General features: G+C 50.1%; 1 protein-coding gene across 1 annotated transcript in view; it reads right to left on the reverse strand.

The window, feature by feature from the left end:
* ASH1L (ASH1 like histone lysine methyltransferase) overlaps positions 1-25,269 on the reverse strand; it is a 68,549-nt gene that overhangs the window by 11,928 nt on the left and 31,352 nt on the right. Inside the window, exons 8-25 of the mRNA XM_083166338.1 lie at positions 24,436-24,481; positions 19,758-19,866; positions 19,467-19,673; positions 17,897-18,043; positions 17,706-17,814; positions 17,300-17,446; positions 17,127-17,212; positions 15,072-15,220; positions 14,830-14,982; positions 13,690-13,744; positions 12,796-12,928; positions 12,473-12,721; positions 10,646-10,732; positions 10,466-10,556; positions 10,247-10,385; positions 10,000-10,172; positions 6,820-6,986; positions 6,650-6,690 (exon numbers count right to left, since the gene is read on the reverse strand). Of these exons, the coding sequence (XP_083022464.1) occupies positions 6,650-6,690; positions 6,820-6,986; positions 10,000-10,172; positions 10,247-10,385; positions 10,466-10,556; positions 10,646-10,732; positions 12,473-12,721; positions 12,796-12,928; positions 13,690-13,744; positions 14,830-14,982; positions 15,072-15,220; positions 17,127-17,212; positions 17,300-17,446; positions 17,706-17,814; positions 17,897-18,043; positions 19,467-19,673; positions 19,758-19,866; positions 24,436-24,481 (2,288 nt within the window). The remainder of the gene's footprint in view (positions 1-6,649; positions 6,691-6,819; positions 6,987-9,999; positions 10,173-10,246; positions 10,386-10,465; positions 10,557-10,645; positions 10,733-12,472; positions 12,722-12,795; positions 12,929-13,689; positions 13,745-14,829; positions 14,983-15,071; positions 15,221-17,126; positions 17,213-17,299; positions 17,447-17,705; positions 17,815-17,896; positions 18,044-19,466; positions 19,674-19,757; positions 19,867-24,435; positions 24,482-25,269) is intronic.

The following is a 25,269-nucleotide window of genomic DNA, read 5'->3' on the forward strand; positions in this document are numbered from 1 at the left end:
TATGTTTTTTTCTTTCCCTTTTTTTTCCCCTCTCTCTCTCTCTCTTTTCATTTTTTTCAAGTAAGGAACTTTTATTTATTAATTTATAATTTAGATACTTGGATGGTTCAATGTGTCTCACTCAAAGGGTTGAAAAGGGAAGAAAAGGGGGGGGGGAGGGGAGGAAAAAAAGGGGGGAGCAGGATAGGTATATGGGAAGGGAAAAAGAGAACGCCACAGGCAGAGGTTAATTGAAATGCAAATAGTTGAAATGATTCAATAATTTAAATAATAGTATTGAGTTCCATGGCTTCGTTTAGGCCGTCTGGATGGATAGATTGCATTCTAAACATCCAGTATGCTTCTTGTTTACATAACTTTTTATACCGATCTCCCCCTCTAATTGTTTTAGAAATATGTTCTATGCCCATTACTGTTAGTCCCTTGGGGTTACCTTGGTGTTTTGTTGCAAAATGACGAGAGACGCTATGTGTCTCAATTTGTTTTAGAATATTGCGTCTATGTTCACAGAATCTAGTTTTTAACTTTCTGGTTGTGCGTCCAATATATCCAAGGCCGCATGGGCATTTCAACATATATATTGTGAAATCTGAGTTACAGTTTATAAAATTGTTGATGGAGTGTATCGTCCCTTCATGGTCTTTTATAGATACGTTTGATTTATTTTGAATATGTGTGCAGGTAATACAGTTTGTTTTGCCACATTTAAAAAAACCTTTCGGGGAAGGAGTCAACCACATTTTTGAGGGGTCATCAATGCATGTTTTAGATGAATCTTTTTTGATAAAGCTTGGTGCTAAGGAATTTTTTAAAGTTTTATTTTTTCGGAAAAACAAATACTGGTTTTTCTGGTAACAAATCAATTAAAAATGGGTCCTGTCTTAGTATATTATAATTTTTCTTAACAATTTTTTGTATCTGGGAAGAATGGTTATTGTAAGTGGAAATAAATGCCATTTGATATTTGTTGTACTGGTTATTTTTAGAAAAGGGGTTCTGAATCTGGTTAGATGGTACATCGTTTTTTCTTATAAGAATTTCGTTTCTATCCAGTTTTTTAACCTCATTGTATGCTTTATTCAAAAGGGCTTTAGGATAGCCTCTCGATTCAAAAGAAGACATCATCTCCATTGCCTGTTTTTCAAAGATGTTTTTATCAGAACAATTTCTGTATAAGCGCAGTAGTTGGCCTTTGGGTATTCCCTTCTTCCACGGAATGTGGTGTGCACTATTATAGTGCAAATATGACGCAGAGCCCACTTCTTTAACAAAATTAGAGGTGACAGATTTCACAATATATATGTTGAAATGCCCATGCGGCCTTGGATATATTGGACGCACAACCAGAAAGTTAAAAACTAGATTCTGTGAACATAGACGCAATATTCTAAAACAAATTGAGACACATAGCGTCTCTCGTCATTTTGCAACAAAACACCAAGGTAACCCCAAGGGACTAACAGTAATGGGCATAGAACATATTTCTAAAACAATTAGAGGGGGAGATCGGTATAAAAAGTTATGTAAACAAGAAGCATACTGGATGTTTAGAATGCAATCTATCCATCCAGACGGCCTAAACGAAGCCATGGAACTCAATACTATTATTTAAATTATTGAATCATTTCAACTATTTGCATTTCAATTAACCTCTGCCTGTGGCGTTCTCTTTTTCCCTTCCCATATACCTATCCTGCTCCCCCCTTTTTTTCCTCCCCTCCCCCCCCCCTTTCTTCCCTTTTCAACCCTTTGAGTGAGACACATTGAACCATCCAAGTATCTAAATTATAAATTAATAAATAAAAGTTCCTTACTTGAAAAAATGAAAAGAGAGAGAGAGAGAGGGGAAAAAAAAGGGAAAGAAAAAAACATTTTATACAACATGTTATATATAATAATATGTGCTCCTAATCATTTATATGTCCATTTCATCCCACCATCCCCCCCCCCCCCCTTCCCTCCCTCCCCTCTTTTCTTATTCCATATTTTTTTAACCGTTTAAATTTTCATCTGTATCATGTACTGCACATTGTCCCGACCTATATACATCCTCTGAGAATCCTGTATGCCCAAAATTGCTATACTACTGTTTTTTTAATAATGTATCTATATAGTAAACTGTCATGAAATATGTTAAATATCATAAAATGTTAGAAATGTTTTCTCACAAATAATGAAATAAGTTGAGAGAAAAAAATATTGTATTTACTTGTATAATATCCATACATAGAAATAATGGTGTTACAGAAGACCAATACTATTTCGCTGTCAATATTATTATATTTGCGTTCCAAAATGCAGGAAGTGACTTGTATGCGGTTCACCATCCCCGGATATTGTGGACGCATTACATCAGCAATTCCACCTATTTTACGTCTACATAGATACGCCTGTTGTCCGTACAGACAACGTCAACATGCGCCGGATATACTAACAAACATTATGGAACGACACGCTGTCTGGCGTGCGTTCCATTCACCGGAAATGACGCGAAAAGCGTATTTCCGCTCCGGAACACTGTACCGCAAAATAAGATTGGTCTCCTTTTAGGTATGTTTTATATTGTTTTTTATTCTGCAAACACAAAAATTAAGTAGGTCTGTCTCCGTTTAGTATAGAGATATTAATAATATGTATATTATTTGCAACTATGAGTTTATTATTTAATTATCACCTGGTCAGGTGTGTTACGTTAATCACTCTAGAGGGTATTTAAACCCCATATGTGGAATGGAATAGTCACCTTGAAAAAGCTGCCACACGACAGCGAAACGCGTAGGTGCTACCTCACAAAGGGACCCTGACTACTAGCACCCTCTTCACATCATTTGGAGCCCTGGAATTTCATCCAGTACAATTGGGACATTTGTCTTTCATCCATCTGTTATTTGGCCATTCATCACCGTCCGAGGCACAAGCACAGTGTGGAGGAACGCCACCTCCTAAAAGGAAGCCCGGGAACCATCGGTGTAATACAAGTGACAACCATTGCCGACCAGCCCCCACTATTACCCAGAGGCACCAACACACTGTGGAGGTACGCCACCTCCCTAAAAAGAGCCCGGGAACCATCTGTGGAAATTTCAGTGGCATCGGCACTCAGTGTCCTTCTTCACTACTTGGATTACAAACAACCATCCAGGACTATCCCCATTTTGGGATTTCCCTAACCACTCTGAAATCCTCTGCTCCATAATTGGGTGACTATTAATCCATTTGTCCCTATTTTATTATATTTTTTATTCATTTTTATTATATGGTAAAATAAATGCAATTTCTACTTTTCTTACACACCTGACCATTTATATTTGTTTTTACTCATGTATATGTAAATTTATTCTAGCTTGTGAAAGCACAATATGTTTTAGCGCAGTCAACCCCTTTTGCCGTCTTTGTATATTGTATTGGAGGTGACCCCCCCAATTTTAGATTGCAGCTGCTCAGCAAAGCACACTCATATTAAGCGCCCTCAAAACTTGATATAGTTTTCTATATCTCCCCTTCCTCCCTCAGAATGAGAAGTGAAATTACAGGAGGGGCTGCTACACGTGTCACAGAGCAGGGCTCCCTCAGAATGAGAAGTGAACTTACAGGAGGAGCTGCTCCACGTGTCACAAAGCAGGGCTCACTCAGCACGATGAGTGGACTTACAGGAGGAGCTGCTACACATGTGTCACAGAGCAGGGCTCTCTCAGAATGAGAAGTGAACTTACAGGAGGGGCTGCTCCACATGTCACAAAGCAGGGCTCCCTCAGCATGAGGAGCGGACTTACAGGAGGGGCTGCTGCACGTGTCACAGAGCAGGGCTCCCTCAGCACGAGGAGTGAACTCACAGGAGGAGCTGCTGCACATGTCACAGAGCAGGGCTCCCTCAGAATGAGAAGTGAACTTACAGGAGGGGCTGCTACACGTGTCACAGAGCAGGGCTCCCTCAGAATGAGAAGTGGACTTACAGGAGGAGCTGCTGCACGTGTCACAGAGCAGGGCTCCCTCAGAATGAGAAGTGAACTTACAGGAGGAGCTGCTGCACGGGTCACAGAGCAGGGCTCCCTCAGCACGAGGAGTGAACTCACAGGAGGAGCTGCTGCACATGTCACAGAGCAGGGCTCCCTCAGAATGAGAAGTGAACTTACAGGAGGGGCTGCTACACATGTGTCACAGAGCAGGGCTCCCTCAGAATGAGAAGTGGACTTACAGGAGGAGCTGCTGCACGTGTCACAGAGCAGGGCTCCCTCAGAATGAGAAGTGAACTTACAGGAGGAGCTGCTGCACGGGTCACAGAGCAGGGCTCCGTCAGAATGAGAAGTGAACTTACAGGAGGAGCTGCTGCACGGGTCACAGAGCAGGGCTCCCTCAGAATGAGAAGTGAACTTACAGGAGGGGCTGCTACACGTGTCACAGAGCAGGGCTCCCTCAGAATGAGAAGTGAACTTACAGGAGGGGCTGCTACACATGTGTCACAGAGCAGGGCTCCCTCAGAATGAGAAGTGGACTTACAGGAGGAGCTGCTGCACGTGTCACAGAGCAGGGCTCCCTCAGAATGAGAAGTGAACTTACAGGAGGGGCTGCTACACATGTGTCACAGAGCAGGGCTCCCTCAGAATGAGAAGTGAACTTACAGGAGGAGCTGCTGCACGGGTCACAGAGCAGGGCTCCCTCAGAATGAGAAGTGAACTTACAGGAGGGGCTGCTACACGTGTCACAGAGCAGGGCTCCCTCAGAATGAGAAGTGAACTTACAGGAGGGGCTGCTACACATGTGTCACAGAGCAGGGCTCCCTCAGAATTAGAAGTGGACTTACAGGAGGAGCTGCTGCACGTGTCACAGAGCAGGGCTCCCTCAGAATGAGAAGTGAACTTACAGGAGGGGCTGCTACACATGTGTCACAGAGCAGGGCTCCCTCAGAATGAGAAGTGAACTTACAGGAGGAGCTGCTGCACGGGTCACAGAGCAGGGCTACCTCAGAATGAGAAGTGGACTTACAGGAGGAGCTGCTGCACGTGTCACAGAGCAGGGCTCCCTCAGAAGGAGAAGTGAACTTACAGGAGGGGCTGCTACACGTGTCACAGAGCAGGGCTCCCTCAGAATGAGAAGTGAACTTACAGGAGGGGCTGCTACACGTGTCACAGAGCAGGGCTCCGTCAGAATGAGAAGTGAACTTACAGGAGGAGCTGCTGCACGGGTCACAGAGCAGGGCTCCCTCAGAATGAGAAGTGAACTTACAGGAGGAGCTGCTGCACGGGTCACAGAGCAGGGCTCCCTCAGAATGAGAAGTGAACTTACAGGAGGGGCTGCTACACATGTGTCACAGAGCAGGGCTCCCTCAGAATGAGAAGTGAATTTAGTTATACCTCTTCTTTCTTCTCCCTTTAGTAACATGCATTATAAGATGGCTGCCGTAGGAGAAAACGCAGGGGCAGAAGAGCCAGAGCATGCCCTGCCCCCTTATTATGTACTTTTCTCTTTTCCTGTCCCCTTATTATGGCGCCTGTATTTAAAATGCCCAGCTGCCGGCGGCGGACATCAAGTAGAGGACACCAACACACACCGACGTCCGGTCTTCACTGTAACGGAGGTTACAGCAGTGGGTACTCAGGCGGTGGCGATAGAGACCCCCGGCAGCGCCCACGTCGCAGGCAGGTAGTAGCAGACCCTACCTGCCTGTCCTCTTGTAAAAAATGAAAACTCAAAATGGTACTTGTTTCCTAGCACGGCCACAATCTTGTCCATCGTGTACCTTAAAGTTAAGGTACACGATGGACCAGATTTCCTTTGAAATCAGGTCCATTTTGCCGGCAAAGGCAAAATCGGGAGCATCGCGTCGGTCGCGTGCATTAACATGGCCCGCGACGCGACCGACGCGATTTTGCCATAGGCTTCAATGTTAAAATATTTTTAACATTGAAATCGGGAGCATCGCGACGGTCTTGTGCCATTATAATGGCACAAGATGAGATGGACTTGATTAAGTCCATTTTACATAGCAAACAATGTGAAATGGGCCAATATGACCCATTTCACATTGTATATGGCCCCGTCATCGGTAAAAAGTTAAGCAACCCCATTGTTAGCGTCACCGCACCCCGATACAAATCGGTGTGGCCGTGCTAGGAAACAAGTACCCTCAAATTAGCCCAAGAGAATAAAAAATATGCGGCCAGCTCCTGCTGGGCACAATCTAAGACTGCCTTGGGGGACGCAGAAGGGGAGGAACTAGCCACACTGTTTAATATGTAAATTGCCCATACTCCTTGTGGTCGCCTTCTATTCCCCACTAACTCCAGTGCCACCTAGTGGATAAAGGAGAAACACAGTAAATGATCAGCCATACATACATTTACTGAATATGGACCATTGGATAGACCGGAACAAGGTTACAAGCATTAGGTTGACATTGGGGAGGTCGAACGCCAATAGGTCGACATAGGGTTTTTCACTTTTTTGTCCCAAATGTTGACACTGTCGTCATGGACACCGAAGCCTAGCACTGCTGCGCTCGCCTTGCTACGCTCGGCATGAAATACCTTTCGTGTTGGTTCCAAAAAAACCCTTCCTTATGTCGACCTAATGACCCCGCTAACCTAACCCTGCCTGTGGACCTAGTGACCGTATCTCGATTTACTAATGAGGGAAATGACTGGATGCTTACCGGCCCCCGTTCCGTTTGTAGTTGTCCGGCACATAATGAGGCTGCAGAAACAAGATGGGAGTCCGTTATATAACTGGCAGCATTTTGTACCCATTATACACCAGTTACTCCCAATAGAATAGAGAACACTCCACAGCCGCGCCGTACGGTGGCCAGTGTCCAGCACTTACCGAGAAGTCTCTTTTTGGCGTCAGCTTCTTGGTGAAGTGATGGAAGGCGTAACTCTTAGTGCAGATTGGGAAGCGGTTGCGGTGAATTTTGTAGAACAAGTGAGCGGATTTATCCAGCCGGTAGTCACATATATAAACATCCTGCTCTTTAACACCTTTTGGACGTCCTGGAACCGAAAGAAAGATCACAATAACATGTGCACCATGTGCGGTATAATGCTGCAGCCAGTACATAACATGTGCAGCAACAGATGGGACATCCGTGTGCGGTATAATGCTGCAGCCAGTACATAACATGTGCAGCAACAGGTGGGACATCAGTGTGCGGTATAATGCTGCAGCCAGTGCATAATATGTGCACCAACAGGTGGGACATCCGTGTGCGGTATAATGCTGCAGCCAGTACATAACATGTGCAGCAACAGATGGGACATCCGTGTGCGGTATAATGCTGCAGCCAGTACATAACATGTGCAGCAACAGATGGGACATCCGTGTGCGGTATAATGCTGCAGCCAGTACATAACATGTGCACCAACAGGTGGGACATCAGTGTGCGGTATAATGCTGCAGCCAGTGCATAATATGTGCACCAACAGGTGGGACATCAGTGTGCGGTATAATGCTGCAGCCAGTACATAATATGTGCACCAACAGGTGGGACATCAGTGTGCGGTATAATGCTGCAGCCAGTGCATAATATGTGCACCAACAGGTGGGACATCAGTGTGCGGTATAATGCTGCAGCCAGTACATAACATGTGCACCAACAGGTGGGACATCAGTGTGCGGTATAATGCTGCAGCCAGTGCATAATATGTGCACCAACAGGTGGGACATCAGTGTGCGGTATAATGCTGTAGTCAGTGCATAATATGTGCACCAACAGGTGGGACATCAGTGTGCGGTATAATGCTGCAGCCAGTGCATAATATGTGCACCAACAGGTGGGACATCAGTGTGCGGTATAATGCTGTAGCCAGTATATAATATGTGCACCAACAGGTGGGACATCCGTTGCACCAACAGGTGGGACATCCGTGTGCGGTATAATGCTGTAGCCAGTGCATAATATGTGCACCAACAGGTGGGACATCCGTGTGCGGTATAATGCTGTAGTCAGTGCATAATATGTGCACCAACAGGTGGGACATCAGTGTGCGGTATAATGCTGTAGTCAGTGCATAATATGTGCACCAACAGATGGGACATCCGTGTGCGGTATAATGCTGTAGTCAGTGCATAATATGTGCACCAACAGGTGGGACATCAGTGTGCGGTATAATGCTGTAGTCAGTGCATAATATGTGCACCAACAGATGGGACATCCGTGTGCGGTATAATGCTGCAGCCAGTACATAACATGTGCAGCAACAGATGGGACATCCGTGTGCGGTATAATGCTGTAGCCAGTATATAATATGTGCACCAACAGGTGGGACATCCGTGTGCGGTATAATGCTGTAGCCAGTGCATAATATGTGCACCAACAGGTGGGACATCAGTGTGCGGTATAATGCTGTAGCCAGTATATAATATGTGCACCAACAGGTGGGACATCCGTTGCACCAACAGGTGGGACATCCGTGTGCGGTATAATGCTGTAGCCAGTGCATAATATGTGCACCAACAGGTGGGACATCCGTGTGCGGTATAATGCTGTAGTCAGTGCATAATATGTGCACCAACAGGTGGGACATCAGTGTGCGGTATAATGCTGTAGTCAGTGCATAATATGTGCACCAACAGATGGGACATCCGTGTGCGGTATAATGCTGCAGCCAGTACATAACATGTGCAGCAACAGATGGGACATCCGTGTGCGGTATAATGCTGTAGCCAGTATATAATATGTGCACCAACAGGTGGGACATCCGTGTGCGGTATAATGCTGTAGCCAGTGCATAATATGTGCACCAACAGGTGGGACATCCGTGTGCGGTATAATGCTGCAGCCAGTACATAACATGTGCAGCAACAGATGGGACATCCGTGTGCGGTATAATGCTGTAGCCAGTATATAATATGTGCACCAACAGGTGGGACATCCGTGTGCGGTATAATGCTGTAGCCAGTGCATAATATGTGCACCAACAGGTGGGACATCAGAGAGCGGTATAATGCTGTAGCCAGTGCATAATATGTGCACCAACAGATGGGACATCCGTGTGCGGTATAATGCTGTAGCCAGTATATAATATGTGCACCAACAGGTGGGACATCCGTGTGCAGTATAATGCTGTAGCCAGTATATAATATGTGCACCAACAGGTGGGACATCAGTGTGCGGTATAATGCTGCAGCCAGTACATAACATGTGCAGCAACAGGTGGGACATCCGTGTGCGGTATAATGCTGCAGCCAGTACATAATATGTGCACCAACAGGTGGGACATCAGTGTGCGGTATAATGCTGCAGCCAGTACATAATATGTGCACCAACAGGTGGGACATCAGTGTGCGGTATAAAACAAGATAAGGTGCTCCTCCAGCCGCACAAGGGTGCTTCTGCTGTCTCAGTGCGTTACAGCTCAGAGTATTCCTGGTTGGAAGCACCCTTGTCCGGTTGGAGGAGCACCTTATCACTGGGGGCTATTATCTCACATTATAGAGGACCATCTCATACTTTATAATAATTACAGGTTATATTATTCGCATTAGGCAGACTGGAGGTTTTTTGTGTCATTTGAATGTACCACTTTAATGAAGGTTCTGCATTCTGTATTATTTCTGACTAAGGATATGTATCTTTATTGAACCAGTGGTGTAATTATTTACTTTTTTATTTTCGCACTTGATTATCATTATATTGATATATATAAAATTGTGACTGTATTGATATAAATACATTGTATTCTCTTAAAAAACGTCCTTTTTCTAAACGCACCGTTATTTTAGCTAAGTACCCAATAAAAGTTGACTTTTTCTAATTTTTTAATTATTATCTGTAAAGTGTGCCCCAAAAAACCTTTGTGTTCTTCCCTTTCGTTCATCCTTGTAACCCAATTTTTCGGTATTAAAGCATTTACAGACACTGCCATGAGTGCCTTGGACCGGGCACATAGGGAAGGGCCTGTAGCAATATCAGCATAGTCGAGGACATGTGACCGGCAGTGTACCACGCTGATGTGGTTTGCAGATGTGAGGAGGCAGAGAGGAAGAAGATCAGGGCCCTCTTACCCTTGCAGTATGTGTACAAGTCCAGGACACAGCAGGTGCCAACCACTGCCTCCAGCGTAATGATCTCATACAGAGGGACGCGGAACAGCTCGTTGTGGTAAAACCTACGGGATGGCGAATGGTGCGTCTCATGTGGCCGGAAGTAATGGTGACCGAAGGCAAACCGCTCACCCCTGCGGAGAGAAGGAGTGTAACTAATCCGCACCAATGGTCAGTAGAGCCGGCAAATGTATAGCAGCCATCATACTTCTCGTTCTTCCACAGCTTCTCTATCCGGAAGATGTCCAGTCTCTCCCGGTTAATGTGCGACAGCAGCCGGTATGACTGACGCACTGGCTGCCCGTCTGGTGTACGGCGGCTGTCCCGCATCAGATAGACACAGTCACCTGACCAGACACAAGTGGATTTGTCAGGAATGGTGCATGACACGGGGATAGACACATTCACCTACAAATCACGGCCGTACCTTGCCGGAGGAGAAGCTCATCGCGCAGCAGACAGATGAAATAGATAAACCCAGGCTGAGCATAATGGGGACACGGTATCATGGGGACTTCCTAAAAACACAAATAAAGTATCAGTGGTGGGGCAAGACCAGACTGATCAAGAGAATTCTAGCGGCATTTTGCTGTACCCAAAGGCTTACCTTATCCACGGGCCGCGGGTCGCACTGCTCACATAGATAATGTCCCACATCGGACGTCACTCCCATGCAGTCACAATGCTGCCACACCTGAGCAGGACAAGACAAAGTTACACACAGACATAGTGCGCACACTGTATTATGGACTATAACTGCACCTGTGTGCTAGTAAGGGGCATGTCCCTAGGGGACACCGCACACTGTATGATGGACTGTAACTGCACCTGAGGGCTAGTAAGGGGCCTGTCCCTAGGGGACACCGCACACTGTATGATGGACTGTAACTGCACCTGAGGGCTAGTAAGGGGCCTGTCCCTAGGGGACACCGCACACACTGTATGATGGACTGTAATTGCACCTGTGGGCTAGTAAGGGGCCTGTCCCTAGGGGACACCGCACACTGTATTTAGGACTGTAACTGCAGCTGTGGGGTAGTAAGGGGCCTGGTGGGGTAGTAAGGGGCATGCCCCTAGGGGACACAGCACACACTGTATGATGGACTGTAACTGCACCTTGGGGCTAGCATGGGGCCTGCCCCTAGGGGATATAGCACACACTGTATGATGGACTGTAACTGCATCTGGGGGCTAGTAAGGGGCCTTCCCCTAGGGGACACAGCACACACTGTATGATGGACTGTAACTGCACCTGTGGGCTAGTAAGGGGGCCATCCCTAGGGGACACCGCACACACTGTATGATGGACTGTAACTGCACCTAGGGGCTAGTAAGGGGCCCATCCCTAAGGGACACTGCACACTGTATGATGGACTGTAACTGCACCTGAGGGGATAGTAAGGGACCCGCCTCTAGGGGACACCGCACACACTGTATGATGGACTGTAACTGCACCTGGGGGGCTAGTAAGGAGACCACCCCTAGAGGACACTGCACACTGTATGATGGACTGTAACTGCACCTAGGGGCTAGTAAGGGGCCCACCCCTAGGGGACACCGCACACTGTATGATGGACTGTAACTGCACCTGAGGGCTAGTTAGGGGCCCACCCCTAGGGGACACCGCACACTGTATGATGGACTGTAACTGCACCTGAGGGTTAGTAAGGGGCCTGCCCCTAGGGGACACCGCACACTGTATGATGGACTGTAACTGCACCTGTGGACTAGTAAGGGACCCGCCCCTAGGGGACACCGCACACTGTATGATGGATTGTAACTGCAACTGTGGGCTAGTAAGGGGCCTGTCCGTAGGGGACACCGCACACTGCATGATGGACTGTAACTGCACCTGTGGGGTAGTAAGGGGCCTGTCCCTAGGGGACACCGCACACTGTATGATGGACTGTAACTGCACCTGAGGGCTAGTAAGGGGACCGCCCCTAGGGGACACCGCACACTGTATGATGGACTGTAACTGCACCTGGGGGTTAGTAAGGGGCCTGCCCCTAGGGGACACCGCACACTGTATGATGGACTGTATGATGGACTGTAACTGCACCTGTGGGCTAGTAAGGGACCCGCCCCTAGGGGACACCGCACACTGTATGATGGATTGTAACTGCAACTGTGGGCTAGTAAGGGGCCTGTCCGTAGGGGACACCGCACACTGCATGATGGACTGTACGCACCTGTGGGGTAGTAAGGGGCCTGTCCCTAGAGGACACCGCACACTATATGATGGACTGTATTTGCACCTGGGGGCTTACCCCTGTGACTTAATTGAAGTGTACAGTTCCACTTAGGAAAGATTTAGTACAATGGGCACAGGGTCTTCCTGGGGTACCAATCTCACCAGCTGCTATAAGCAATGCATGTTAAGGTGCCACTAAGGTCCATCCCTGATGTATCGCCTCCAGTACTGCGCACGTACCATGCACTTCTCGCATTGTATCATCAGCCCCTCATCCTTGTACAGGCCACAGATACACCGGATGATGTCATCTTCCTTCTCGTGTATCCCCTCTTTGTCACACAGGGAAGCCTCGCTGCTGTCCGCCTCACTGGCTGTCTCACCCATGATTTCATCTATCTGTGCAGCAGACTCATGGCGAGCACTGTAATAGGCCTTGCGGAGGCGGCATACATCTCGTCCTACAGCCGACTTCCTACCATGATATTTCTGAAATAATAGAAGTCCTAAGTTAGGACGCTTCCTGCTGATGTTGGTGAAAGGCGGCCGGGTGCAACACTTACCTCCGCATTACGGAAAACTTTCAGCATGTCCGTGTCAAAGGCTTCAACCGTCTTGTAATGTCCACTGAGGATCTGCTTCTCGATGGTCAGCAAATCCAGGGGATCCCCAACCTTCTCATAGTAGTAGGGGTTCCTATGGAGAGGGAGAAGCGTCACCTCACTGTGCCCCATACAGCATGTACCCCACTCAGCAGGGCAGGAGAGTGCACCAGGGGCAGAGCATCACCCCACTGTGCCCATACAGCATGTGCCTCACTTCACAGCAGCAGGGCAGGAGAGAGTGCCAGGGGCAGAGCATCACCCCACTGTGCCCATACAGCATGTGCCCCTCAGCAGGGCAGGAGAGTGCACCAGGGGCCGAGCACCACCCCACTGTGCCCATACAGCATGTGCCCCACTTCACAGCAGCAGGGCAGGGTAGTGCGCCAGGGGCAGAGCATCACCCCACTGTGCCCATACAGCATGTGCCCCTCAGCAGCAGCAGGGCAGGAGAGTGCGCCAGGGGCAGAGCATCACCCCCACTGTGCCCATACAGCATGTGCCCCTCAGCAGCAGCAGGGCAGGAGAGTGCGCCAGGGGCAGAGCATCACCCCACTGTGCCCATACAGCATGTGCCCCTCAGCAGGGCAGGTGAGTGCGCCAGGGGCAGAGCATCACCCCACTGTGCCCATACAGCATGTGCCCCTCAGTAGCAGCAGGGCAGGGGAGTGCACTAGGGGCAGAGCATCACCCCACTGTGCCCATACAGCATTTGCCCCTCAGTAGCAGCAGGGCAGGGGAGTGCACCAGGGGCAGAGCATCACCCCACTGTGCCCATACAGCATGTGCTCCTAAGCAGAATGGCAGGAGTGTACCAGTGAACAGAGATAGATATATATTTTATATGATACGTACTTTTTCTTATGTGGAAGACTGAGCAGGGGGGTGGCCAGGCTCCGGTTCATAGAATCTGAATTATGGAGAGAGAAGAGATTTGCGGTGAACATCTGGTCCCCTAGGCCATATATACAAGAGGGGATCACCCCCAACAGAGACTGACACATTGTAAACACAGGTGCCATGCACAATTAGTGTACCAGTGCCAAACAGAGTAACAGCAGGAGGGTACACTGTCACCTGTGTAACAGTGCCACGTGGCATTAGTGTACCAGTGCTACACAGGGTAACAGTAGCAGGGTACGCGGTCACCTGTGTAACAGTGCCACGTGGCATTAGTGTACCAGTGCCACACATGGTAACAGCAGGAGGGTACGCGGTCACCTTTGTAACAGACAGTGCCACGTGGCATTAGTATACCAGTGCCGCACAGGGTAACAGCAGGAGGGTATGGTCACCTGTGTAACAATGCCACGTGGCATAAGTATACCAGTGCCACACAGGGTAACAGCAGGAGGGTATGGTCACCTGTTTAACAATGCCACGTGGCATTAGTGTACCAGTGCCACACATGGTAACAGCAGGAGGGTACGCGGTCACCTTTGTAACAGACAGTGCCACGTGGCATTAGTATACCAGTGCCGCACAGGGTAACAGCAGGAGGGTATGGTCACCTGTGTAACAGTGCCACGTGGCATTAGTGTACCAGTGCCACACATGGTAACAGCAGGAGGGTACGCGGTCACCTTTGTAACAGACAGTGCCACGTGGCATTAGTATACCAGTGCCGCACAGGGTAACAGCAGGAGGGTATGGTCACCTGTGTAACAATGCCACGTGGCATAAGTATACCAGTGCCACACAGGGTAACAGCAGGAGGGTATGGTCACCTGTATAACAGACAGTGCCACACATGTTAACAGCAAGAGGGTACGGTCACCTGTGTAACAGTGCCACGTGGTATTAGTGTACCAGTGCCACACATGGAAACAGCAGGAGGGTACAGTCACCTGTGTAACAGACAGTGCCACGTGGCAATAGTGTACCAGTGCCACACATGGTAACAGCAGAAGGGTACGGTCACCTGTGTAACAGACAGTGCCACGTGGCATTAGTGTACCAGTGCCACACAGAGTAATAGCAGGAGGGTATGGTCACCTGTGTAACAGACAATCCCATCGCAGATCTCTTTAAAGATCTGAGCCAGGCGGGCAGCACGGGCCACTTCTATGTTCTCCTCCGCAGCCGCTAACCGCCTGGTGCGTACAGAGCGAGAGGTCTGCAGCGCAGCAAACTGTGTCATGAAGACATCTAGAAAACAGATAAGGCAGGACAGGTTAGCAGGAGCTCCTAGAGAAAGCTGACACCTTGTTATGGTATACAGCTAAATCCAGTCTCACCAGACTTAATGTTTCCATCGTCTCTGCAGACATTATTCCAGCGGTTATAGAGCGATGCGGAGGTCAGATCTTCCTTCACTTCCTCGTGTCTCCGCCGAGTCTTCTCCCAGTTTCTCACCAGAAAGACTTGGTGCTTCAGGACAAAGTTCCTGGCAGCACAAATGTTACAGTAATTTACCAAATCGTGGATAGGGGGGTTTACAGTATAACGTAGTAGTGAGGGGGGTACAGTAAGGGGCACGGTATAACACAGTAGAGGGGGCAGGTACAGTAAGAGGCACGGTATAACATAGTAGAAGGGGCAGGTACAGTATGGGTCACGGTATAACACAGTAGAGGGGGCAGGTACAGTATGGGGCACGGTATAACATAGTAGAGGGGGCAGGTACAGTATGGGGCACGGTATAACATAGTAGAGGGGGCAGGTACAGTATGGGGCACGGTATAACAGTAGTGGGGGAGTACAGTATGGTGCACAGTATATTGTAGTAGTGGAGGGGTACAATATGGTGCACGGTATAACATAGTAGACGGGGCACGTACAGTATGGGCATGGTATAACCGTAGTGGGTGGTACATTATTGGGCACGGTATAACGTAGTAGAGGGGGCAGGTACACAATGGGGCACGGTATATAACACAGAATGATGGGAAGGTGACATTAGGGAGCAGAGCATACCACACAGAATGATGGGAAGGTGACAGTAGGGGGCATAGTATATAACATGTAAGGAAAGGAAGGTGACAGTTTGGGGTGCAGTATATAACATGGAATGATGGGAAGCAGAGCATACCAAACAGAATGATGGGAAGGTGACAGTAGGGGGCGTAGTATATAACATGTAAGGAAAGGAAGGTGACAGTTGGGGGTGCAGTATATAACATGGAATGGTGTCAGTAAAGGGCGCAGTATGATTGGAAGGTTGCAGTAGGGGGCGCAGTAAATAACACGGAAAGAAGAGAAGGTTTCAAATAAGGGGCATGGGTATATGATTGGAAGGTGACAGTGAGGGGGCAATGTATTTAACATGGAATGACAGTAGGGGGCACAGTATATGATTGTAAGGTGGCAGTTGGGGGCACAGTCTATAACATGGAATGGCAGGGAGGTGACAGTAGGGGGTGCTGTATATGATTGGAAGGTGACAGTAAGGGGCACAGTTTATAACACGGAATGACGGGAAGGTGTCAATAAGTGGCACAGTATATGATTGGAAGGTGGCAGTAGGGGGCGCTGTATATAACACGGAATGACAGGAAGGTGGCAGTAGGGGGTGCAGTATATGATTGGAAGTTGGGGGCACAGCATATAACATGTAATGCTAGGAAGCTGACAGTTGGGGGAAAAGTATAGAACATGGAATGATGGGAAGGTTTCAGTAAGGGGCGAGTATATGATTGGAAGGTACAGAAAAAAGGGGGTAGGAGCATACGGCTCCGTAGCAGCACTTGAGCAATTGGAAAACTTGGAGAACTTTGACATTGTCCAGCCCTATCTGAGTGTTGGCAGGAGGACTCATTGCCACCAATACCTACCATCTGTACATGGAGTGGTAACTATACAAAAGCAATATTGCCCGTTATAACTGTGAACCAACCTTATATTCTACACGAAAACAGGCCAAGCATGCAGAGTGTTTTAAACATTTAATAGTCATTATCTATGTGATATTTCATGTACCCCCCCTTTTTTCTTTTATACTGTATACAGTTTGTTTTAATATCAATATTAAATAATTTGTAAAGATCATCCAATCTTTCTAATTAAAAATATTTTTTCCAATTGCTCAAGTGCTGCTACGGAGCCGCGTGCTCCTACCCCCTTTTTTCTGTTCCTTCCATCGGGTACTACAACTAGCCCGTAAGTGAAGCTGCTGTGATTAAAACAACCCATATTTTGCTCCCTCTGGAGGACATCCCCACACGGTGTCCACCATACCCCTTTCTCTATGATTGGAAGGCGGCAGTAGGAGGCGCAGTATATAACACAGAATGATGGGAAGGTGGAAGTTGGGGGCACAGTATATAACATGCGGCTGCATATTAGTCTCCCACCTCTCCCGGTTGGACATCGGCTTCATGTGGAGCTGTGGGCTCAGCCTGTTTGGGGTATCACCGCGATCCTCACTCACATGACCCCTCTGTAGGAGAAGGAGAACGCAATGAGAAGTCTCTCAGGCATCACCACACATGTGCCCATCACAGTGGAGAACCAGCCCGGCACTCACCCTCCTCTTCAGCCGGTGCTTAGACTTTCTCTTCTCCTTGGAGCGGCCCAGTCTCCGGTGGTTCCCCTTGTTGATCTGTCCATTCACCCTCTGACTCTTCCCACCGATGATCCCTCTGCACCGCTCGTAGCCGCACTTACACAGTTGCTGCCAGGAGAGAGAAGAGACAATGTTCTTGTACAGGGATCGGGGGGTTCCCTTCCTCAGCCTTACCCAGCACCACTTACTAACAAGCCAATGGCGTCATTGTGCTTCAGAGCCAATCATCTCATTACCATGGGGGAAAGGAACAAAACTGACCCGAACGCTGACGATCCCCCAAAGTCACACTAAATGCGTGTGTGTAGAATGTTCACATGTTCTGAGCTAGAAAACACGCAAATGCTTGTATGAGGTGTTCTCTCACCTGCTTCTCCATGTTAAAGGAATGAAAGTTGTAGTCATAGGCCAGCTCGGTCCCCGCCGGCATGTCCTTCAATGCATACAATCCAATTCGGTACACCCCATTCACAGACCTAGTTCAGAAAGAGCGTAAGTGAGGCACCGCACACACACGTGTCCCACCTGACACCATAGCGGCTAGCGGCAGCAGCTCACCATTTCTGCATCTCGCAGTTGGGATCGCAGCTGTGGTTGATGAAGCGAGCCTCATTGCCCATGCGGTAACTGTCAATCACCATGCCACTGTCCAGGCCAAGGCAGTAATGGTCACTGTGGTTGTGGTACTGCTCAATCATCCGGTTCCTGTAAGGAAAAACAGAGGAACAGCTGGTTCTCCAACATCTCACAGGCGGGCAGTAGGCAACAGATAACACAGTAACCGCCTCCCACACCCAGGCCTCAACATCTGCGCACAAACACACACACACTCCTATACCAAGGCCTCAACCTCTGCGCGCGCGCACACACACACACACCCACTCCTATACCCAGGCCTCAACCTCTGCACACACACACACACCCACTCCTATACCCAGGCCTCAACCACTGCACACACACACACTCCTATACCCAGGCCTCAACCTCTGCGCACGCACACACACACTCCTATACCCAGGCCTCAACCTCTGCACACACACACACACACACACACTCCTATACCCAGGCCTCAACCTCTGCACACACACACACTCCTATACCCAGGCCTCAACCTCTGCGCACACACACAGTCCTATACCCAGGCCTCAACCTCTGCACACACAGTCCTATACCCAGACCTCAACCTCTGCGCGCGCGCACACACACACAGTCCTATACCCAGGCCTCAACCTCTGCGCGCGCGCACACACACACAGTCCTATACCCAGGCCTCAACCTCTGCACACACACACACACAGTCCTATACCCAGACCTCAACCTCTGCGTGCGCGCACACACAGTCCTATACCCAGGCCTCAACCTCTGCGCACACACCCACTCCTATACCCAGGCCTCAACCTCTGCACACACACACACTCCTATACCCAGGCCTCAACCTCTGCACACACACACACTCCTATACCCAGGCCTCAACCTCTGCACACACACACACTCCTATACCCAGGCCTCAACCTCTGCACACACACACACACCTATACCCAGGCCTCCACCTCTGCACACACACACACCTATACCCAGGCCTCCACCTCTGCACACACACAGCCTCCCACACCCAGGCCTCCACCTCTGCACACACACAGCCTCTCACACCCAGGCCTCCACCTCTGTGCGCACACACACACAGCCTCCCACACCCAGGCCTCCACCTCTGCGTGCACACACACAGCCTCCCACACCAAGGACTCCACCTTTGCACACACACAGCCTCCCCACACCAAGGACTCCACCTTTGCACACACACAGCCTCCCCACACCCAGGCCTCCACCTCTGCACACACGCACACAGCCTCCCACACCAAGGCCTCCACCTTTGCGCACACACACACAGCCTCCCACACCCAGGCCTCCACCTTTGCACACACACAGCCTCCCACACCCCGGCCTCCACCTTTGCACACACACAGCCTCCCACACCCAGGCCTCCACCTCTGCACACACAGCCTCCCACACCCAGGTCTCCACCTTTGCACACACACAGCCTCCCACACCCAGCCCTCCACCTCTGCACACACACAGCCTCCCACTCCCAGCCCTCCACCTCTGCACACACACAGCATGGTCTGGTTACCTGAACTCCTGCTCGCTCACCACCTCGCCCAGATACTCGATGATGAACTGCGAGGCCTTCAGCGGTTCCTTGGTTCGGATGCCCCATCCCTTCCCCTCTGCCCGGAAGCGCTCCAAACATTGGACCCACTCGTGTCTCTGGATCCGCTGGTTGTGGCACTGCTCCCCACATGGGCAGGTGTTTGGGGAACACTCCGCAAAAATCATTCTACAGTGAACAGAAGTGAGTTATAATATATTGTATATAATGCGCTGACGGATGGTGCTGACGGATGGTGACCACACGACTCACCGGTTCAGACAATCCTCCACGCAGCCCTTGTCCTCGCGGTTCTCTGGTCTCTTACAGTTACATGTGGTGGCTTCATATCCAGACAGAGGCTTCACATCCACATACACATCTGGGGAGCAGAATCAAGTGCAATAAGGAAAAACCGAGATTTATGTCTTACCTGTTAAATCTCTTTCTTCGTGGACGTCAGGGGCCACAGGGATAACAGTGGGTATAGAGTGAGGTCACGACCATTCCAGCACCAGAAAGGATAAAACTTCTGGCTGCCTAGAGACAGCCCTGGCTCCTCCACTCCTCTACCCCGCCTCCTAGGCCTGGCTCCTCCCCTCCTCTACCCCGCCTCCTAGGTTAGCTACTTTCAGTTTTTTCCAAAGCCAGGCAGGAGACAAGATAAAAGGAAGAGAAACCCATACAGAAACACATTCAACAAATATATGTGTGTGTGGTTGCTCAACAGAGAAACCATAACTGTGACATGTGTTAGTACCCTCTACAGAGGAACATTTAACTACTGTAAGTTCACTCAACGGAGGAACTATGAACTTCAATACCAATAAAGCAGGCGCGGCAGGGAGGGATCCCTGTGGCTCCTGACATCCTCGAAGAAAGATTTAACAGGTAAGACATAAATCCCGGTTTCTTCTGCGGTAGACGTCAGGGGCCCCAGGGATAACAGTGGGACATCCTAAAGCAGCCACCTAAGGGTGAGGACACGCCTGTGCCGCGGCCAGTATACTAGAGCCGAATGCCGAGTTCTGGGAGGCAAACGTAACAAACGCAAAAAAGTGTAAGAAATCGTTGGCAGACGACCAAGTTGCCGCCTTGCCAAGTTGCTCTGCAGTTGCACCACCTGTAAAAGCCCGAAACACACCCACAGATGTAGCGGAATGATCCCGGACCCCCGCAAGAACTGGGAGGGAGGTGAACAAGGAAGCCTGCTTGATAACCGACCGCAGCTATCGGCTGGCAATAGTCTGCGTGGTAGCAGACCAACCCCTCTTAGGAATTCTCTATTGGATTTAGGGGCCCATTTATCAAGCAATATTTGCGGCTAAATCCCCAAAAACACACGTTTTCAGGGTTTAGCCGCAAATATTAAGTATCACCTAAATGTATTAAAGGAGACCACAGCAAGAATCTCTGATCCCTGCTGCGATCCCCTCCTGCCGCATCCCCCCTAGGTTTCTAGGGGGGATGCGAAGCTGCCCAATGTATCGACATCGGGCAGCCCGGCATCGCAGCCCTGGGCTATCGCCATTCTAATGTGGCGATAGCCCGTTGTAGTCTATGGCTACATATCGCACTGCCCGAGCGGGGCAGTGCGATCACAGGGGTCGGCGGGGGTCAGCGCATAACCGCGCATGCGCTGACCTCCCGGCTTCTGGGTCTGGGTATCGCAGGGACGGGCTCCTTTCGGAGCCCTGTCCCTGCGTCCCCATAATGATACATCCCAGCTGTGTTAAAAGCAACCGCAATGCGATGCCCGGCGATGTCACCATGCCAGCATCGCACATTAATGATAAAGGCACCCCAAAGAGAGAGAGTCAGATCGCCGAAGTGTTCCAGCGTGATGTACATAGACATGCAAAGCACAGCCCACATCCAGTTAGTTGCTGCCTAGGAGAGACCGCCGGCCTACACGGGGCAGGGATCACTATCTCCTGGATGACCTGAAATTCAGGAACCACCTTGTGAGGTGTAAAGTAACGTTTCAAAGAGCCCGCCCTATGAGAATGAAAGACGACTGACCTGACAGAGCCTACCGGGCAGACACCCAGCAGCAACGGTCAACAGGAAAACCGACTCGGGCTCAAGATAGGTAAGTATCAGTATGTATGGGCTTTGGATGTATTAAAGTTTTATTTTCTGTGTGTGTCAGTGGGTTTATTTTACTATTTTTTTTTCTGTGGAACTACAAGTGCCAGCGGGCCCTTTAATGCCCTGCATGCTGGGACTTGTGGTTCTCCAAGTCCCAGCATGCGGGGGAGGCTTGCTGGGACTCATAGTTCCACAGTAAGAGACAATAGTTTTTCTTCTATTTTTTTTTTACACTCAATCAGCCGGTGACCACCGCACAGGGTCAACGGGAACAGCACCAGGCTTCAGCCTGGTCAGGTAAGTCCTGGAGGGGGGGACCCCTTTATTGGGGGGGGGGGGGTCCCCACTCCCCCAGGGGCCCTGGCCAGGCTGACTGGTCACAGGGCTGAATGCTTTGGCCGCGGGACCTTATCTTATAAGTGTCCCCCGGCTGTGACATTACCCTGCTGGCTGGTTTGGCCTGGTTCCTAAAATACGGGGGACGCCTAGTCATTTTGTCCCCCGTATTTTGGGAACCAGCCCCGGACCTGGAGCCTGGGGCTGGTTTAAAAAAAAAAAAAAAAAATCGGCTTAGCCCTATTTGTCGGGTTTCCTGATTTTTTAATACCAGCCCCGGCTCTTCAGCCTGGTGCTGGCAGTGCTATGACCTAATTTACATACTGTCCCACTATGCTCTAAACCCCACTGTCTGATCACAGAACCTGGGGGAGCTACTGCATTCATAGATGCACTGGGAAACCAGGACAAGCTGGAGCACAGCCCTGGCAGCATCAGTCCGGAGCCTACAGCAGCGTGCAGGGGCGCCAAGTATGTTAAAATGACCGCCAGAGCCGCGTGATAGCTGGGGAAGTGTCATGGCCTCTGGGAGCAAACCCTGCGGTAAGCTCCCCTCCTGGCCAGCTCTGTCCTCTTACAATGGCGCACCTTTTTGAAAGGGTAGCCTCGGACCGCCATCAGGCTATACTCACAACTGCCCAGGCTGGCCGGTGGTACTCGGGCCAGCCTTGCAATGTGTGCAGGACACCAATATAGGAGCCCTGTGTCACTATCGCTGTCCTCTGACAGAGGCAGCTACACTGGTACAGGTAACACACGATACTTCTGACATGCAGTGATGGTGTTAACACAGTATAAGAGACACAGCACACATACAATGCAAATAATAAAGTGGCACTGAGCTCCGCAAAGCACTATGGCCGGCAGGAGCATAAATTGCTGTAACCTGTGCTCCAGTAGGAGAGGTACACGGGGATTTGCCCAAATGGCCTGGCTGTGAAGAGGTGGACCCCGGACTGGCAAAGTGCTCTCCGTGTCCCTCTATCACTATGCAGCAGGCAGGCAGGAAGGGATCAGGGGAGGAGACTCACGTGGGTATATTCCTTCCTCCTGTCCCCGGGAGAGGGGCTGTGTGAGGAGAGGCTCCCTTCTCCCTACTAGCAAATGGCCGCCGGGATTAATGACTCATGCAGCGCCGGTAAAATGGTGGGGATCCGGCGCTTGCCGAGCAGCCCCGCATACCGACGCCGCTGCCCAAACTCAAATCTCCCTGGTGGTCCAGCGGGGCAGAAAGCAGACCTATGAAAGGTAGCCTGTCTGGCCGCTTGCTAGTGCAGCCCGGCGATCCCCCTCGCCGAGCTGCTCAGCCGCTATTACATGCACGCTCCCAGCGGGGAGTGCGTTACCTAAAGCGGTAGTCACCGCTGAAGTCCCGGTGCCCTTTGCGGCTGCGGTCTCCTCAGTGCCTGGAGCCAGCCGACACCCCCCGCTGTGGAAGCCACGTCGGAGGTGTGCGGCTGCCGGGTCCGGGTGATAGAGCGCAGTGCAGGGGTCTAACAGACCCCCAGCGCTGCTGCTCTTTCACTGATTCCAGCGTCAGTGTAAAAATAAGAATAATAAAAAATAAAAAATGTAATTAAAAATGAAGTTTAGGCTGCTTAAAAGCAGCCCCTTTCTAAAATGCATGTTGGCTCCTGCCAGCACAACTAAAACTGAAAGTAGCTAGCCTAGGAGGCGGGGTAGAGGAGGGGAGGAGCCAGGCCTAGGAGGCGGGGTAGAGGAGGGGAGGAGCCAGGGCTGTTTCTAGGCAGTCAGAAGTTTTATCCTTTCTGGTGCTGTAATTGGATCGTGACCTCACTCTATACCCACTGTTATCCCTGTGGCCCCTGACGTCTGCCGCAGAAGAAAGGGGGGACCCCCGGTGCTTGGGGTGGGAAAAAGAGGGGTGGACGCCATGTGTGTACATATGGGGGAACAGCAGTAATTGTGTGTACATGGTGAAACAATGGGGGTGAGTCAGGTTATCATGTAAACAAAGGAATTTGGTCTGGGGACCGATGTTGCGGGTCTGCGCATGTGTAGATGTGTGGGGGGGGTGGGGGGTGTATAATGGGTGTATGTGGAGGGGTGTATAATGTATGTGTGGGGGGGTGCACAATGTGTGTATGTGGAGAGGGTGCACAATTTGTGTATGGGGGGGGTGCACAATGTATGTGGGGGGGTGCACAATGTGTGTATGTGGGGGGGTGCACAATGTGTGTATGTGGGGGGGGGGGTGCACAATGTGTGTATGTGGGGGGGTGCACAACGTGTGTATGTGGGTGGGTGCACAATGTGTGTATGTGGGGGAGGGGTACACAATGTGTGTATGTGGGGGAGGGGTACACAATGTGTGTATGTGGGGGGGTGCACAATGTGTGTATGTGGGGGAGGGGTACACAATGTGTGTATGTGGGGTGGTGCACAATGTGTGTATGTATGGGGGTAATGTGTGTATGTGAGGGGCGGGGTAGGTAATGTGTGTCGGGGGGGGGGTGTATATGGAGGAGGGGTGAATGAGATGGGCTGGCTCTCAGTAACTTACTGGAGCGGATCTTCTTGTAGAGCGGGACATCTGGCTTCTTATATAACTAGAAGAGAACACAGGACACAACACTAGTAGAAAGACCACGTATAGGCGGTGTATATCCGGAGAAGCTGGATATTACAGGCATTACCGCAATGTGTTAGATAGCACTAATGGCATGGGGAATTCGGCACCATCATGTCTGGTTACTGACCACAGAAAGCAGGGAATACGGCGCCATGTCCGATTACTGTAGTGTAACCACAGACAGCGGGGAATCCGGCACCATCGCCTCCAGGTACTGTAGTGTAACCACAGACAGCTGGGAATCCGGCACCATCGCGTACGGTTACTGGGTACTTGTGTAGTTTCATTGCGCCGTGCTACTTCCGGGTTCTACGCTCGCCACAACTATCTAAAATAATCTAACTTAACTCCATGCCAACATGGATATTTCATACCCCCACTATCCATTTTGGCATGGAGTTGATTTTAGATAGCGTGGCGAGCATAGCGAGCCACCGAGCCCGCAGCGTGGGCGAGCGAAGCCCACAGCGTAGGCGAGCTGGCGCCGTGAAACTACACAAGTACCGGTTACTAGTGTATCCACAAAGGGCAGGGAATTCGGCACCATGACGTCTGGTTACTGTAGTGTAACCACAGACAGCGGGGAATCCGGCAGCATCGCATCCTGTTACTGTAGTGTAACCATAGACCGTAGGGAATCCGGCACCATGACGTCCGGTTACTGTAGTGTAACCACAGAAAGCGGGGAATCCGGTACCGTCCTGTCCCATTACTGTAGTGTAACCACAGACCTTGGGGAATCCGGCACCATGACGTCCAGTTACT

The sequence above is a fragment of the Crinia signifera genome, chromosome 12 (genome assembly GCF_055691185.1).
Source record: "Crinia signifera chromosome 12, ASM5569118v1, whole genome shotgun sequence".
Lineage (NCBI taxonomy): Eukaryota > Metazoa > Chordata > Amphibia > Anura > Myobatrachidae > Crinia > Crinia signifera.